The 17,329-nt window shown below is 40.5% G+C and overlaps 2 protein-coding genes and 1 non-coding gene across 7 annotated transcripts in view; 1 reads left to right on the forward strand and 2 right to left on the reverse strand.

Moving 5' to 3' along the window:
- On the reverse strand, nucleotides 1-82 carry trnas-gcu. The gene has a single exon. It is a non-coding gene; the product is annotated as a tRNA-Ser (tRNA).
- Nucleotides 46-12,746, forward strand: dpp3 (dipeptidyl-peptidase 3). Of its 2 annotated transcripts, none has more exons than XM_044371874.1 (19): nucleotides 46-109; nucleotides 2,217-2,363; nucleotides 2,473-2,617; nucleotides 2,762-2,851; nucleotides 3,213-3,350; nucleotides 3,774-3,848; nucleotides 5,052-5,142; nucleotides 5,384-5,514; nucleotides 5,706-5,836; nucleotides 6,378-6,436; nucleotides 6,713-6,907; nucleotides 7,013-7,125; nucleotides 7,227-7,319; nucleotides 7,645-7,707; nucleotides 7,829-7,953; nucleotides 10,001-10,121; nucleotides 10,461-10,640; nucleotides 10,872-11,034; nucleotides 11,722-12,746. In XM_044371874.1, the coding sequence occupies exons 2-19, from the start codon at nucleotides 2,239-2,241 to the stop codon at nucleotides 11,862-11,864; spliced, it is 2,181 nt and encodes a 726-aa protein (XP_044227809.1). In that variant the 5' UTR covers nucleotides 46-109; nucleotides 2,217-2,238; the 3' UTR covers nucleotides 11,865-12,746. The 2 variants fall into 2 exon arrangements, with proteins under 2 accessions (XP_044227809.1, XP_044227810.1); XM_044371875.1 differs by lacking the exon at nucleotides 46-109 and adding an exon at nucleotides 323-408.
- LOC122996237 (ras and Rab interactor 3-like) overlaps nucleotides 12,627-17,329 on the reverse strand; it is a 7,494-nt gene continuing 2,791 nt past the window's right edge. For 2 of the 4 annotated variants that reach the window (XM_044371877.1, XM_044371876.1), the window contains exons 3-7: nucleotides 16,821-17,024; nucleotides 16,582-16,696; nucleotides 15,940-16,012; nucleotides 15,647-15,738; nucleotides 12,627-15,007 (exon numbers count right to left, since the gene is read on the reverse strand). In XM_044371877.1, coding sequence (XP_044227812.1) covers nucleotides 13,710-15,007; nucleotides 15,647-15,738; nucleotides 15,940-16,012; nucleotides 16,582-16,696; nucleotides 16,821-17,024 — 1,782 coding nt within the window. In that variant the 3' untranslated portion in view covers nucleotides 12,627-13,709. Of the gene's footprint in view, nucleotides 15,008-15,646; nucleotides 15,739-15,939; nucleotides 16,013-16,581; nucleotides 16,697-16,820; nucleotides 17,025-17,255; nucleotide 17,329 lie in introns of all 4 variants that reach the window. The other 2 variants (XM_044371878.1, XM_044371879.1) reach the window with 2 other exon arrangements.

The following is a 17,329-nucleotide window of genomic DNA, read 5'->3' on the forward strand; positions in this document are numbered from 1 at the left end:
CGACGAGGATGGGATTCGAACCCACGCGTGCAGAGCACAATGGATTAGCAGTCCATCGCCTTAACCACTCGGCCACCTCGTCATGTATTCAACATGGAACGCAATATTGGTAATTATTCATTTCTCCTCCTTCTGTGTTTCAGTGTGGTTTTGGAGTCTAATAAGTTCGTTTTAGACAGCCAATGATTGTGTTTTTCCATGCTTACTCCGGAGCAAACAATAACAGCAACACTGTAAGTGTATCGAAAAAGTCCGGCATAGCTGCTTTGTGATTGGTTAGTGTTTCTATCAACCACAATACACAACCTGTGATTGGTTGAGGGGCGGGTCTAACGCTGAATGAATACAGGAAGTGTACAGCGTGAGACTGCAATTTGACGTTCGCCAGAGCTGTTGAGAGAAAAGAAGGTAACAAGCTGTTGTGTTGATATTCACATTCTACACATCGAAATGTATGAAATTGTAGCTAACCTCACATAGATATGACACGCATAGTATTTGCGACTTAATGTATCGCTTACAGAGATTGTGGCAGTATGTTTCAGTGCTCCAAGCAGCCGGTTTAGCATGCTTGCTACGAGCTAACGTGAAGTTAGCTGTTGTAGTAGCCTGAAGACTGAACGTGTTTCCAGTTTTTAGTTTAACAAGTAGTTTGAATATAGCCCTGCTATCAGTAGGGTGCTGATTTCAAAAGTGTTGTTTTCGACATAAAAGCGTTTCACCAACTTCAATCATGGGTTTTAATAGAAACTGAAACAGAAAAGTGTAAATGGCTGCTTCCTCTTGAATTTGTGGTCAGTTGTGAGAGGTCAAGGTTCAGGATCCAACCTCTGAAAATTTACTCGATCAATCGACTAATCGTTTAAGTGTATAAATGTCAGAAAATAGTGAACAATGTGTATCACAGTGTCTTCGCGCCCTAGTGACATCTTCAAATGGCTTGTTTTGTCGAGACCATCAATCCTACACCCAAATATATTAAATTAACTTTCACATAGAGACAAAGATCAGCAGCAAATTATCCTATTAGAGCCTGAAAGATTACTGAAACGAGTATTTGACCACAAATATCTGTCGATAATTTTTTTGTCGGTAGATGAATCAACCCATCGTTTCAGATCAAACTTCCAATGGATAGCTGTAATCTGAATGAACACTTACAAGGTTTTTGCCTCTGTTTGTCTGTGTCTCAGGCTCACCTTTTAACTTTTAATAATCCTTGTTATGCTGTAATAATATCTCTGACTTCTCTCACAACACAGCACACCCATAAAATCACTGCATTTTCCCTGTGTGCCGCTTCACACACAATTGATTATCTAAAAAACAATAAGTCACAAAATACAAAAAATAGCAGAATCCATTTAAGGAATGAATATCAGTGCTTTAACTATATTAGTCAAATCAGTCGACTTATTAACCAAAAATAATTTATCACAGAAAAATGGCAAATATTTCCCAGCCTCTCAAATGTGAAGATTTGGTGCTTTTTTCTGTTTTTGTGTAATTGATAATTGAATATCTTTGGTTTTGGGCCGTTATTTGGACAAAACAAGCAATATAAAGACCTCACCTATGTTTCTGGTGCATTGTGATGCACTGTTTTACTGACATTTTGTAGACCAAATGATTAACTGTTAGATTAATCAATAAGGAAAATAATTGTTAGTGGCAGCCATTATCCATATGTCAACAAACATAGTATCATGTACAACAATCATTTAGTGTTTTTATTACAGTATCGTTTTGCATTATTATGTAATGTTTACTTGTGCGAAGCCCAGGAAGAGTAGTTGCTGCCTCAGTAATGGCTAATGGGAATCCAAATATACAAGTAAGAAGTATACCATAGTTTGTATTTTACACACAATAATCATGCATCTTATAATGTTAGATTCAAAATCAAGAAGACTTTTACTATACAAGTATCACTACTGTAAATGAGAATGTATGTGTTTGTACAGTACACATGCTGTTATCCTGCCTAACGCCTAGACAGGTGTTCAAATACTACCTAGAGCCTAAAGTAAAAGGCAAGTTAATGCTGTCTGTTCTAACTTGCAATTCTTCTTTTATCTCTGTTTCCCATGCTCTACCTCCACCTTTCTTTCTCATCCCATTAACCCTTACTTCCTTTGTTCTACCTCACCTACCTGTCTCTTTCTCATCTCACTCCTTCCTGTTTTCCCCACTTCTCTTCCCCACTCTAAATTTAGTTCCTTATCACCAGTGTTAAAGATGGTGGATTCTCAGTACTACCTGCCAAATGACATTGGCATATCTGCACTTGACTGCGGCGAGGCCTTCCGCTTGCTATCACCTCAGGAGAAGATGTACGCCCACTACCTGTCACGCGCTTCCTGGTATGTTACTATCCTCAAGATGTAGCAAGTTTAGGTTAAAAAAAAAAAAAAAAGACTTTTTGAAGAATTGAAGTCCTGCTGACTAAAAAGAAAACTCTTCCTGTATTAGGTATGGAGGTCTGGCAGTGCTGCTGCAGACATCACCAGAGTCAGGAAACATCTTTGTCTTGCTGCAGAAAATCTTCAGGAAGCAGACGCCTGCACAGCTTGAACAGGTCGCCACAGCAGTTGGACTCAGCTCTGAGGAGTACCAGGTACACAGTCTTTTTGTCAATGGCTGTTTCTATTGCTGTCTTGACACACTCTTTCATCCTCAATGCAAATATGTAGTAAGATGTTCATTTTGCCATACATTGAATGAAAATGATAGTTATATTTTTTGTGTGTGTGGTATTTAGGCCTTCTTGGTGTATGCAGCAGGTCTGTATGCCAACATGGGAAACTACAAGTCTTTCGGAGACACCAAGTTCATCCCAAATCTACCCAAGGTAAGAAGTCAGATGTTATTTTGGCATATATCACTATGTGTATTGATAAATACACATCCTCTCCACCCCCTGTAAAGCAGTTTATAAAGTGGATGAACACTTGTACAATCTAATGCAATCTGATACAACAACACCATTAAATATGGTTTCAAGAATTTCTACAGAGTGGAATCACAACTTCTCCAGTACAGTGGCAACATATTCGGAATAATTAACCTAACAAATATGGATATTATATTGTACAAGTGTACCTATTAAATTTGCAGGTTAGTGTTTTATAAGATGCTTACATTCTGTAATGCTCCTTGAACGTTGTTTTGATATATTTAAAGATGTTTGCGTCTGTGCCATGTTCAACCAGGACAAGCTGAAAGCTCTGGTGAAGGCCAGCCAGGCATTTCAGGATCAGCCTGCTGAGATGGAGGCTCTGTGGGACAGCTGCTCATGTCTCCTGTACTCCCTGGAAGACAGACAGAAACAGCTGGGGCTGGGCGACAAGGTGGGGGCTTGTGACGTTCAATGCAGACTTCAAGTCAGCTTAAAAAAAACTATTTTATGAGGTAATACTTAATGAAAGATCCATAGTGTTGTCAGGACCGGGTAGATTTGAGAAATGTTAAAAAGTGTCTGCATGCAAAGTACTGATTTAGGACTGGTATTGTAAGTTTTGACTTCTCTGGCAAGCATCCTCAGGAGTTCTTCTTCCTCTCCACTACCCCTCCTCTTATTTTTGAGATGTTACTTGTGTCAGATAAATCCAGTATTTTCAAGTCAAATGGTCAGTAGGCTGGTGTGTTTAGACTTGCTGCTTACTGTGCCTCTGAACCCAAGACTTCCAGGAGGGACTGTAGGTGACTCATCATGGTGACTCCTCTGAGACAATGCATGGCTCATGAAGTATTTTTGTGTTTCTTTTCCTCAGGGAATTACCACCTACTTCTCAGGAAACTGCTGTCTAGAGGATGCTGAGCTGGCTCAGAGGTTCCTTGACTCAAAAGTAAGTTGAATGCACACCTAAATTTAACATACTTTCCCACAGTATGAATATACCACTATAAATTTCCAACATGCTTGTTTTTTTTTCTTGTAATAATCTGTAACCTCAATTCTGACATTTCGGGCCCTATTTTAACTGCACAAGTGCAAAGACAAGTGCAGCGTGGCAGGTCTTAGGAGCAAGGACAGTGTGGGTGTCTCCATGCGCACCTGCTGTTTTATGTGCAGCAGTGCAACGAGCAAAGAAGCTCGGTGAAGGTGAATGTAGATCAGCGCATTTAACACTCTCTTAGCCACTTCACTTTCAGTTCAGTTCAGCTTCACTGCGCTCATAGCTCTGAAACACTTGCACCAATCACACTTAAACATGGTAACGACATCTCAAGAAACTGAAAGCTTTTCTTCAGGAAATGTCTGCACAGTTCAATGCACCACAACATGAACACACATCACCACAAATTTGCAGCAAAAGACAGATGGTGTAGGTTGTTTTTTTTATCATGTAATAACTATAATAACCGTTGAAAATACATTTTGGTGAAGCCGTTTATATGATTGCATCAGACAACACAATTCTGATGTATCTCACCTCATAAATAGTCACAAAGTTTAGTAATTAATGTTACACAACAGTGTTTGCACCGCAGTGTGTTTCAAGCATAAAACATGAGATTTTTGCTAAAATTTGCTAATTTTGCTAAAAAATAAAGAAAAGCTATGATGAGCCCGGCTAACCTGATGTCTCCTTCATAAAATCCCGCTGATGCAATCACCAAAGCAGCAGCAGATTGACATTGCACCAGAAACAGACGTGGTTCTGACACATCTATTTTCAGCACAACATCTAGGACTGAATTTCAACCAAAATTCAACAACTGGCTTTGTGCTGCTTCATTTGAAGGAACCTCCTACCTGTCTGTGCTTCTCTCCCACCTGTGCACCGTGCGCTCTGTGCTGGTCACCAAAATACCACACAGATGGGTAAAGTTAGTTTCAAGGTCAGAAAAATACCATCGTTGCGCCTCCACAAAAATAGGGCCCTTAATCTCCCCATTGTTTTTCTGGATTAATATGTTCCTTATTCTTCTCTCAGCTCTCTCATCCGTTTTATGTGGCTCACCCCATATGTGTCTTTCTTCTTTTTTATTTATCATCCAGCCTGATTTGGCTTATTCTCAGCTATGTTCCTGTGCTTTGTCTTTAGAAACTGGCTGCTTACAACACCCGTCTGTTCAAGAGGAACAATGGAGGGAAAGACTGCTACGAGGTGCGCTTGGCTTCAGCTGTGCAGAAAGGTCAGAACTACAATAAATTAAGTTTTACACAAGAATAAGATTTCTCAACATTGTTTTGGCTCACAGAATTTAATATGTATCACATGTCCTGCAGACTCCACATGATATACCAGACACATTCTAGCTTGTGAACTCAAATACATTATGGTTACCCACAAATGGATGTTGAGAGATTTGTTTATGTAACTAATATTGTTGACGATACTCTACACAAAGATTCAAGTACATTACTGCTCCACAGACTGTGCAGTGGAAGGGGAATGCGAGTCGTGCTGCGGCACCTTCAACTTTGAAGACAAAGAGTTCACTGTGAAAAGGGGAGACTACGCCCCTGTCATGGAGAAAGTCTGCCACTACCTGCAACAGGCAGAGGTGAGAAAGCAAGAAATACGATGGGCATATAGTCCAGTGTGTATTTTAGATGTTTGAAACCACTACAGGAACAAAATAGCCAATGAACAAATTAACAATTTCAAAAATAATGTTCCTGACACAGTTCCATTCTTCATGCTGAATGAATATCTTGCTTGAAATTCTTACCTGTTCCTAAATAATTGACACAGGCCTACGCTGCCAATGACAACCAGAAAAAGATGCTTGAAGAGTACAGACGTAGCTTCACCTTTGGCTCAGTTGAAGCCCATAAAGAGGGATCGCGCTACTGGATCAAAGACAAGGGCCCAATTGTTGAGAGGTGAGGCCAGTGACTCACAGTAACATACAAACATACTTAAGTGAAGAAACCATCGCACCCATGACTTAACAGACTGTCGATCTACTCGCACATGATATCAAATGTATGTCATCTGATTTGTAAATGATGGCACGCATTAAAAGCAGTTCTGAAAAGGTCAGTTTTGATTTGGTGTTGAACACAGGCATCATCAATCCGGTGCAGGATTTTTAAAAAATATTTTTGCAACATATGAATATTGAATATTTATTTAAATGATTCTTACCCAGACGGTAACTTTTCTATCACATCGCTGACCATTAATTTCATGAAAATCTTAAGGATGACTTACAACTAACTAAAAAGTAGGGTCAGAGCACCTTTCACTTCCTCATAGATCTAGTCTAATGTCCTTAATCTTTCTTGGTTGTTTACTCCTTTATCAAGTTCATTCTGACCTTTGCACTTTTGAATACTACTCTCTTGTATTATTATCTGAAACCGTTCTCTCTCTGCTCCTCATTACTCCTTCACTCCCTCCTCCTCTCTCTCCTTCTCTCAGTTATATAGGTTTCATTGAGAGCTACAGGGACCCATTTGGCTCCAGAGGAGAGTTTGAAGGTAACTACCATGGTGATCAGGAACAGTAATATATTGGTTTTGTTGGGGTTTTACTGCTGTGCCACAGAGCTGAAGACTTTTCGGAAAACATTGTTATTGAGCAACTAAAACGTTACTTAATTAGTTTCAAATTACAAGAGGGTTTATATTACTGTCCCCATCTGTTTTGCATGGACTGGACTATTTTTCTTCAAGATTAGTCAGACATTGTTTCAGTGGTTTTTTGTTTTTGGTGCAAATCACTTCCTAACTTCTGGCTTGTGTTGTCGCTTTTAGGTTTTGTTGCAGTTGTAAACAAGGCGATGAGCGAGCGTTTTGCCAAACTAGTGAGCTCAGCAGAAGTGTTGCTTCCTGAGCTGCCTTGGCCCAGGGAGTTTGAGAAGGACACTTTCCTTAAACCTGACTTCACCTCCCTGGACGTTCTCACCTTCGCTGGGAGCGGAATACCAGCTGGCATCAACATCCCCAACTGTATGTACACTGAGATGTGTAAACAGTGTGTCAAATAATACCGTTCAATCTGTTTATGTCTTACAGTATTACACTCAACAACCACAATTGTGTGTCTTTGTACAGATGATGACATCAGACAGTCTGAGGGCTTTAAAAACGTGTCTCTGGGAAACGTGCTGGCTGTAGCCTATGCTACACAAAAAGAAAAACTCACGTTCTTGGAGGAGGAGGACAAGGTAAGGCATGCAACCTTCTGATTCTCTTATTTGCCCGACCTCTCTCTGTTACACGCTTCCATAACTATACATTCTCCTGTGTGTTCGTGTTTTTCTGTTAGGATTTGTTTATCAAGTGGAAGAGCCCATCGTTTGAGGTGCAGGTTGGACTTCATGAACTGTTGGGTCATGGAAGTGGCAAGTTGTTTGTCCAGGTCAGTCAAACGTGATGGTATATAATTTGTAGACACATGTATATTGAATACCACACACACATGCAATTAGCTGTGAGCAACCAGAGTAATATTGAGTTTGAAAATATTTGCGGTTGGTAGTTGATCTGTTGCCCTTTTGCTTCCTTTGGCAAGTGTGTAAAAACATTGATATTCCAGGATTTAGATATTGTTAATTTCATGAACAAATCAGATCTAGATTTTTTTTTTTTCTGTTGTTTGTTTGTTTCTTTTGCTTGATTGGTTGGTTGATGACATCTTTCACTGAGATTCATGTGTTGTTCATCTCTTCCTAACCTAAACCTAGGATGACCAGGGCAAGTTCAACTTTGACCAGAACAAGGTGATCAACCCGGAAACTGGTGAGCTGGTGAGTTTGTCTGTAAACCTTCTTGCTGCCTGGTTTTATAATGATATCATTTTTGAAAACTCTTTATCTTCAGTTGGAGAACAAGACATACAGCAATTGACGATGTGAATATACTTTTTAGGTGTCCAGTTGGTATCGCGGCAGTGAGACCTGGGACAGTAAATTCTCAACAATCGCTTCCTCTTACGAAGAATGTCGTGCTGAGTGTGTCGGACTCTATTTGTGTCTCAAGAAAGAAGTGCTGAGGTATATCATGTATTGCTTGTAGCCTGTATCTCTGGAAATTTGATGTAGATGTACATTACATATATTCATATCATTTTAATGTCCTGTGAAATGACTTTCAAGGGTGTAGTTTTCTTCTGTATTTGGTTGACCCAGAATTTCAGCTGCGAAATGTATGTTTGAGTCTTTGCAAGTGATAGGTGGCTATAGATCTGTGTGTTATATATGATTGGAGGACTTGGCTTGATTGCCTCAAAATTAGCAAACACTGTGGATGTAAATTTCGGTTGACGCTCATGGTAAGTCAAGTCAGTATTATTTTATATAGCGATAAATCTCAACAGAAGTTATCTCGGGGCACTTTTCACATAGAGCAGGTCTAGACTGTACTCTTTAATTTACAGAGACCCAACATTCCCCCATGAGCAAGCACTTGGCGACAGCGGCAAGTAAAAACTCCCCTTTAATTGGAAGAAACCTCGAGCAGAACCAGGCTCTTGGTGGGTGGCCATCTGCCTGGACCGGTTGGGTTGAGATAGAACAGGGAGGGGGAGAGAGAGAGACACCAAGACCAACAATAATAATAATAATAATTATAGGGATATGACTGATATTATTAATAATAATAGCAGACATGGGTGTCAAGCAAGACCACGGCAGCGCAGGGTCCGCAGCCACGGTCCATGGAAGCCCGTGAACCATAACCAGGCGGAAACCTGTGAGACACTAAAACACAAAAACTCCAGGGAAGAAGCCAAGTTAGTAATATTCATTAATGGGCCATGAATGCGTACAGATGGAGCGAGATAGAAGGAAAGAGGAGCTTAGTGCATCATAACTTTATTAGTGCAGCATAACTAGGGACTGATCCAAGGCAAGCCTGGGCCGGCCCTAATTATAAGCTTTATCAAAAAGTAAAGTTTTAAGTCTACTCTTAAACATAGAGAGGGTGTCTGCCTCCCAGACCCAAACTGGAAGATGTTTCCACAGGAGAGGAGCCTGATAGCTGAAGGCTCTGCCTCCCATTCTAGTTTTAGAGATTGTAGGAACCACAAGTAAGCCTGCGTTCTGGGAGCACAGTGTTTTTGTGGGGTAATAGGATACTATGAGCTCTTTAAGATATGATAGTGCTTGACCATTAAGGGCTTTGTAGGTGAGGAGAAGCATTTTAAATTAAATTCTGGATTTTACAGGAAGCCAATGCAGTGAAGCTAAAATCAGAGAAATATCTCTTTTTCTAGTTTTTGTCCGTACACGTGCAGCTGTATTCTGGACCAGCTGGAGAGTCTTTAGAGCTTGTTACGGCAGCCTGATAATAAGGATTTGCAATAATCCTGCCTAGAAGTAACAAATGTGTGGACTAGTTTTTCTGCATCATTTTGAGACAGGATGTGCCTGATTTTAACAATGATACATGGGTGAAAAAAGGCAGTCTTTAAAATTTGTTTACGTGGGAGTTTAAGGACATATCCTGAAGAAAGCCCCAGATCTGTTATGGTGAGGCTGGTGTCCAGGGTAACAGGACAACAGGATGAGGCAACTCATCCTGTTGTCAGATGTGGATTAGAAAAGTTTGCAATTAAAAAAATAAATTAAAAAAAAGTAAATATTTAAGACTAAGAAATTAATTTAAGATACACCACCAGAATGTGTTATAGTCCTCAAACCCTCTAAATCCCCAGATTTCTTAGGCTGGGAGCCCTAAAAAAATCCAGAGTCTATTTTTAAGTAGGTCAGTTATTGAGCAAGAACATAAATGGAGGGAGCCAAACAAAGTACATGTTTCCAGTTTGTTTGGGAGCCCTAAGCAACCATTATGTTTGCTTGTAAAGTCCAGCTCTGTAAAGGGAACGCTGTGTTATTTCTCCATGCATCACACACAATCTCACACTTAGTTGATGACATTTTAGGGTAAATACTTCATGTCATCGTGTCATTTAGGCCCCTTTTTAAAAATAACAGTAATCAGAATGCAGTGGCTATTATTTCTGGTTAAGTCCAGGTGATGTGTAGCTGTTTGCTAACTGTTGCTTTTGTCTCTGTGTGTGTGTGTGTGTGTGTGTTCCAGTATTTTCGGAAATGAGGGCCAGGATGCAGAGGATGTGGTGTATGTGAACTGGCTCAGCATGGTCAGAGCTGGACTGTTGGGCCTGGAGTTCTACACACCTGAGAGCAAGAGCTGGAGACAGGTAATCTGTCATGCTCACTGAGTTGCTTCTCTCCATAACATGCTGTCTCTCTCACTTTATTTGGAGTGGATTGCAACATGTTATAATGAATCATAACTTTCATTTATATACAACTTAAGACGCACAGAGTGTTGGGCGAACAGTGTTTACAAGACAAGTCAACATACAGACCATTAAGCACAAGTTTCTATAATCCGACTGGCTCAGTTGGATGCGTCTGTGTTGTTTTATGATATAGCTTATAGAAAGTCTGTCTGTGTTTACATGAGTGTCTGGAGATGTATACTGTATATGACACAGTATTTGTACAGTACAGAATATATCCTATGTCTGTCTCAGGCTCACATGCAGGCTCGTTTCGTGATCCTGCGTGTGCTGCTGGAGGCCGGGGACGGCCTGGTGGGCCTGGAGGAAGTGATGGGACAGGACGGCAAGCCTGATGCTCGAATCACAATAGACCGAAGCAAGATCCACACTGTGGGCAAGAACGCCATCCACAGGTTCCTCTGTAAACTGCAGGTATATCTACACTTTTCTTATTGCCTGCAGGTCCTACACATGAAGCACAACATGCTAAAGAAAGTACAACAAATACTAAAAAAGGACCTGTTGGATTTGGTATATATATATATATGGTATATACACAAGAGCTGAGTCAAGAGCTACTGGACTTGTTTTAATAAAATATAAAATTAAACTTTCCGATCTCTATACCCGACATGTCGCTAACCTGATTCCACCGATTTGTAGGTTTTAAAGGCGACAGCGGATGTGGAAGGAGGCAGGGCTCTCTACGACGGCTACTCCACCGTCAGCGACAGCGGCACTCACAACTTCTTGCGTCTGCGAGAGACGGTGCTGCTGAGGAAGGAAGCTCGCAAGATGTTTGTCCAGGCAAACACCAGAGTCAACGGTATGTGCTGAACCACTTGATCAACAAGCATAAATATGTAGAAAAGTGATATTTTCAACTGCTTTGCCTGCAGTGTCCCATCCACCACTGGTATGTTTTACACAACTACAGCATGCTGGTTAAGTTAATAACACGAAAGCTGTCTGTATGTCAGACAAACATACAAAATTTATGGATTGGTGTGTATGAAGATTATTTACAATAAAGGTTGAGGGCTGTGCAAAATATGGGAGTTTCCTGGGAGAAACAACAAAGACGGGAGCATGGTGGGAAAGGAGGTGAAAATATGGGAGACAGCCAGGAGAAACGGGAGTGTTGGCAAGTCTGCTGCGCAATTACCGATATATTTTGTGAAAATATGTTTGATAAACATCAAGGGTAATTACACTCCTCTTAATCACCTCAGTCTCTCACAAAATGGTGCTCAAAGAACAATGGTGTCAGTTCACTCATTTGTATGCTCTGAAGTAAGTTTATATTGGCACCACCTCATCAATAATTAATGAATAGTTAAGAGATAAAAACAATTAATAGCATTAAATAGGCTCTGAAATAACATTATGAACATTTCCCTGTTTAAAATTTTGTAGTGATAGACTGCCATTGGACATATACAGAATAAAATGAAGACTCTTGCACTGATCAAGCTAATTATTCTGTTTGTCTCTGACTCTGTGTGGTTTCCAGGGGACAGTGTGGATCTGGTGGAATATGAAGGCAGTGCGGCAGGTTTGATCCGCTCCTTCACTGAGCGCTTCCAAGACGACTCCGAGCAGCTACAGGCCAACATTTTGGAGCTGAGCAAAATGGATGCCCACTGCTGGTGTTGATGGACATCCTCTCCAAAGGCTACAAAAATACCAACAGAAATCAGATCCTTTTTTTTTTTTTTTAACCAAATGGGAACACCACCCGATTCTTAATGGACGTTAAAATACACAAAACTGCTAAATGATCCAAATCTGTTAAGAAGGCACTTCTGAGGAGACTAAATTAAAGTACTTCAAATAAAGCCATAAGACCAGAACAGATCTGCCATAAATACACACCAGCCACAGTATTCAAAGTGTGCTTGACCAACGTCAGGTCTGTCTTTGATAACAGATATAATGATAGATGATAACACAATGATAACACAAATAAAGGTTATTATTAATAAGACACCGTCACTCCTTCAGATGCATTTAGGAAACATTTTTCTAATGAGACATCACTCACTTAAATATTGAGAACTGTCCATTAAACCAATGCTGCCTGACAATAAATATACGGTTCCTGGTTATAAACATATATGTAGGTAGTTTTCTCTTTCTAATCGTGACATGGTTAGAAATTGGCTTCATAGTGTTAATTCACAAAAATGCTCAGTATGTCTGTACTCACAATTATGTCACTGAATTGATAAAAGTTTTACAGTCAACTTTTGGCTAAAGAATATTCCATATTTAAAGTTTAGTCATTAAGTAAAATGTTTGTCCAGCTTTGGTGTTGATGATGATTTGATAAGTTAAGACTGTTAAATAGCTGCTATGACAGCTTAATTTTGACTGTAAGGCAAAAAAAAAAAAAAAAAACCTTAAAAAAACTTTTTCTTTTTGCCAGGTTTGGTATAAGGAAGTCATGGGTTACTTGACTGTATAAAATGATGTGGCATCTGCTGGCATAAAAAACTGTGCTGTTGAACCTTAACAAATAAAATGAGTTTGATAAGATTTTGGTGGTGTATTTTTTGTCTACTAGAACTATAGGATGGTCAGTTAATATCAGATCGTGAATTAATATCAAAATGAAATGACTTTCAGTACATTTTAATGATATAACAAGTAAGTCTAATGATTCAAATAGAGCTTACGTTATTATTTTTATCAAAATGACACATGCATAGGTGCAGTCTGAAGATGTATATGTCTGCAGAGGGGAGTTGTGTAAGTCAAACTGAAATTCCAGCTTTTACTGTTGTAGAAGCACATGTGGTTTCCCATCAGATGATAAATTTAACAACTCAACATCATGTGCAATATATTATGATAGCAGACAATTCAACATGTTCTCCCTGAAGGACACATGGAACCAAAATAATATAATTAAAACCAAACCACGATTGTTGCTGCAAGGACATCTTATTGGTGCCTAATAGTGATTCTGACATCCAGTGCTGAATAGCAACATTTTAATTGTAGAAATCTTCATTCTATTTTGTTTGTTCATTGTTCTACTCATATGATTGTAATTTTCCAGAAACAGCTTGTGATTGATTGCTAAACTCTTAACTCAGATGTCAGAGCGTCTTCAAATGCATCATGAAGGAAAGAGAAGACAGTCACTGTTTGTAACTGTATTACAACACAATGATAATGTAAATTTGATTAAGAAAAAATAAAGTGATGGACTACGTAAGCAATTTTCAGAAAATATTGACATCAAAGGAAACAAAGGGCTCTTGGTTTGGTAAGAAATCAATCAAAAAACAAACAAACTTTATACTTTGATGGGACATACAAAACAACCAGTATGTTCACTTAGATGTTTGCATTTAACTTATCTGTTCAAAATATTCCTCTAAACAATTTGAGGAGCGCATGTGGGATGCTATCATCATAACTACACTAAGTAATCTAAACAGTGCCTCATATCACAAGATGCCATTCAGCAACAGTCTAATAATGATTTTTTTGCTAGAGGCTTGTGCCATGGTCCTGTTGGTGAAGTGGAGTCTCTGCTGCCTCCTCAAGGCTGCTGAAGGAACTGCAGCTGTCATTGTCATTAAGAGAAGCAGCATTAATCTGCAAAACCAGACCCGTCTCCTCCTCTTCCCTCTCTTTGTGTAGCTCTTCTGTTTCATCCTCTTCATCCTCCTCACCTGCTCCCTCTGATCTTTGCTGATCTGGTCTTGAAGGAGTAGTAGGTGTGTGATACGCTTCCTCTGACAGCTGAGAGAAGGATGGTGAGGTGAAGGGAGAAAGAGAGAAGGGGACCTTAGGAGAAGGGGATGGGGACTGATAAGGCGAAAGAGAGGGCGACGCACTGGGTGAGTCATGTGGAGAGAGAGAAAAGGGAACCTTGGGAGAAAGAGATGGGGACTGATAAGGCGAGAGAGAGGGTGAAGCACCAGGAGAGTCGTGAGGAGAGAAGGACGGAGACATTTTGGGGAAAAGGGGAGGTGCCATAGGAGAAACAGATGGGGAGAGATGAGAGAGTGAGGGGGAATGGGATAAACTGATCACTGGAGAGGGCTGCATATAGTCGGAGTCCTCTTGAAGATGCTCCATCACTAGCGCAGCTGTAGCCTCCTCTCCTTCAACTCTGGCTTGTCCCTGAAAAGTTGCTGACGGATGCTGCACTTGAGCCTCACTGTGGGCGTCCTGTGTCTGTGTCAGAGGCTGGAGCTGGGTGTCTTGAGATGTGGGATCAATCTGACGGACTTGACTTGGGTTCCCACCTTGTAAAAGGCCTGAGGGTTTACTGGGTTGGGCAGTTCCTTGTACCCGTTTCTGGGCTTTACATTTGCCTTTAGTTTTGGGCATTAGAGGCGGTGGAGGTGGTGGAGCGAGTGGGGGCGACAGCAGGGTCGACGTTTCTGTTGACACCCGAACCTTGAGGCTGCGTTTGAACATGCGCCGCCTGGAAAAGGCGGTCTGAGACTGCAAGAAAAGGGGGTTGATGAAACACAGAGCACCCAGGCCGGAGCCACAGTCCAGTTCTCTGGGGCTTCGCGTCGTGATTGGACAGAACTCGCGGAACAGGGTGTGATTGGGACCTGATTGTTTGTTGGCTTTGTCAGATTCAGGTGCTGCCTTAAGCTGGTTGTCTGAGGCGGACTGGGGAGCTGAATCAGGCTGAGCTGCAGAGCTTTTCTGTGGGTTAGCAGCGGGCGGGGCTGAGGTTACAGTGTCTGGCTTCTTATCCCCCTTGTCCTTGCAGGGCTTAGGTGCCTCCCGGGGCCCACGGATGTTTAGGTGGGAACTCCAGAATTCTATAAAACAGCATAGATGTTTTTTCTGTTATAATATGTTCTGTTCATAACAGTAAAGATATGATTATTTTAGGCACCACAGGTGAAAACTGGGATTTTTCCTAAATTGGTCAATTTTGAGTGATCACTATATGTTTCTTGTAATCTTAATAATTTCATAAACTGTGCAAAACAAGATTCAAAAATGAGAATGTAAATATTGAATGCATTTAATACTAGATTTACCTTTTGGCAACTTTGCATCTTCTAAAAATTACATCACCCCTTTTGTTAATTTGTAGATACACCAGATTTTACATGGTACAGCATGTATTTTTTATTATTTTTAAATGTCTTTTGTTGTTTTGTCTCTGAAAAGGTATTTAAAAGGGGGCATTTCATAGGATATATACTGTTGATTATATCAAAATTCCTCAATAACGCTCTAACGCGTTTCTCATTCATTCATAGTTCGCTGTAAAAAAGAAAACACAAACAGCTTTTTTTCTGGTGTTTACGTCTGTTACCCAGCAGCTGGGAGTTAATTAGTGTAATTATAGTATGTGTGCGCCTTGTGTAAATAAATCCTTTAAGGCAAGTGTATTTGAGGTTGACGTTACAAAATCTGCTGTTAGGAAACAAAGGGTTGTGGTCACCAACCTATTCCCATATGTGAGATGGACTCAAGCTCTTTGTGAGATGTTGCCCTTGCAATGGCTTCAGGAAGCTCCAGAGGGAAGGGTAATACATCTCTGACATACAGACATTAACACTGACATTAGTTCTTGCAGATAAATAGATATTGACAATGACCAACGTAGAATATGATAAAAAGGAAGTGAAGATAAGGAAAAGAAACAAAAGTGAAAAACACATTTTAAAAAAAGATTAAAAGGGAGGTGCAAAAGGGAGCAGAGCTGTGTAGAATGAGAACGAGGAAGACAAGATTTTACCTGCTGACACAGTAGAAGGAAATTAGTCTTGGGAGGTCTGGAAAGCTGATGGCTGAAGTCTCCAGAGTTAGAGCTGTGGGTGAGGTAAAAGAGAGAGAGAAGGCTGGTTAGTATCAACAGTGTGGTTGTTTTTTGTTGTTCTTATTTGTTAGGATATTGGGTGTGTGGGCATGTGAGTATTAAAATATTTTAGACAGGGACACAATAACAGTTTAATTCCTTGTGATCTGAAAGCTAAATGTAGTCATGTGTCAGTACTGTGTAATACTGGAGCAAGCTGCATTAAAGGACCATATCTGTAGTTTCACATGTCATGCTTTAGCCTGTTATAACTACTACTACCACCCATTTTATAAAGCATGCAATAAGTATTTAAATTGATTTCTTGCATTCCAGGCACCCATTGGCTGCCATTCGATTCCAATCATTTCAGTATGAAAGTAGACTTTCAACAAGCATATACAATATATGCCAACTAGCCAGTGCAATCAGACACATTTTTATTTTATTTTTAACATGTTGTCTTGATGTGTGAGTGCACTGCTATGAGTACAAACTTATGTTACAAAGGAGGACAATCAGTCTTGATGGATTAGTTTGAAGTCACAGAAAACACATATTAAAACTGATCATTGTTCTTACTTGAGTGTTCCTCCCTTATGCCAAACTGCTGAACGAAGGACGGCACACTGTCATCCGCCAAACGGACACACAGCACATTTCTCTGGGATGTGCGGGACTTGCGCACCAGGAACGTCTGCGGGAGAACACAACTGATTACTGAGTGCAGGCGTGAGTGTGTAGGACATAGAAAAAGGAGACAATGGAAAGATACAGTGAGGTGTGCTTGTGATTTTCTTTTGCATTAGTGTGTCTCTGACCCCAGGAGGCTCCCTCTGCAGTATGTGTAGTGCAGTAGCAGGGTTGATCAACAGCTGAAGCCAGACAGGAACCGTGAGCAGGAGACGGTCCAGTACACTGATGCTTCTCAGAGAACCTTGTCCTCTTTGATGCCCCGAGAACTTGCGCACTGACGCCTGGGAGGGCTCCGGGAAATCATACAGAGGTTCTTCCTGCTGTGCCATCTACACATGCATACACACACACACACACACACACACACACACCAAAAAATACACACATGGTTATTAATTGGCTTGTAATTGATCACACAATCCCATAGTGTACACATGCTACAGGTGGTTATTATCTGCCCCTGCGGCTCACAATTACTATAACAGGAGGATGGGTGGGATAGCTATACACACACACACACACACACACACACACACTAACACCTGTGTAATTAAATTTACCTGGATTGTGACAGCAAGTTCAGACTTGGTGAAGTGCAGCAGCTCAGACAGAGAGCTTAAATGAAATAGGAAAC

The sequence above is a fragment of the Thunnus albacares genome, chromosome 13 (genome assembly GCF_914725855.1).
Source record: "Thunnus albacares chromosome 13, fThuAlb1.1, whole genome shotgun sequence".
Classification (NCBI taxonomy): domain Eukaryota; kingdom Metazoa; phylum Chordata; class Actinopteri; order Scombriformes; family Scombridae; genus Thunnus; species Thunnus albacares.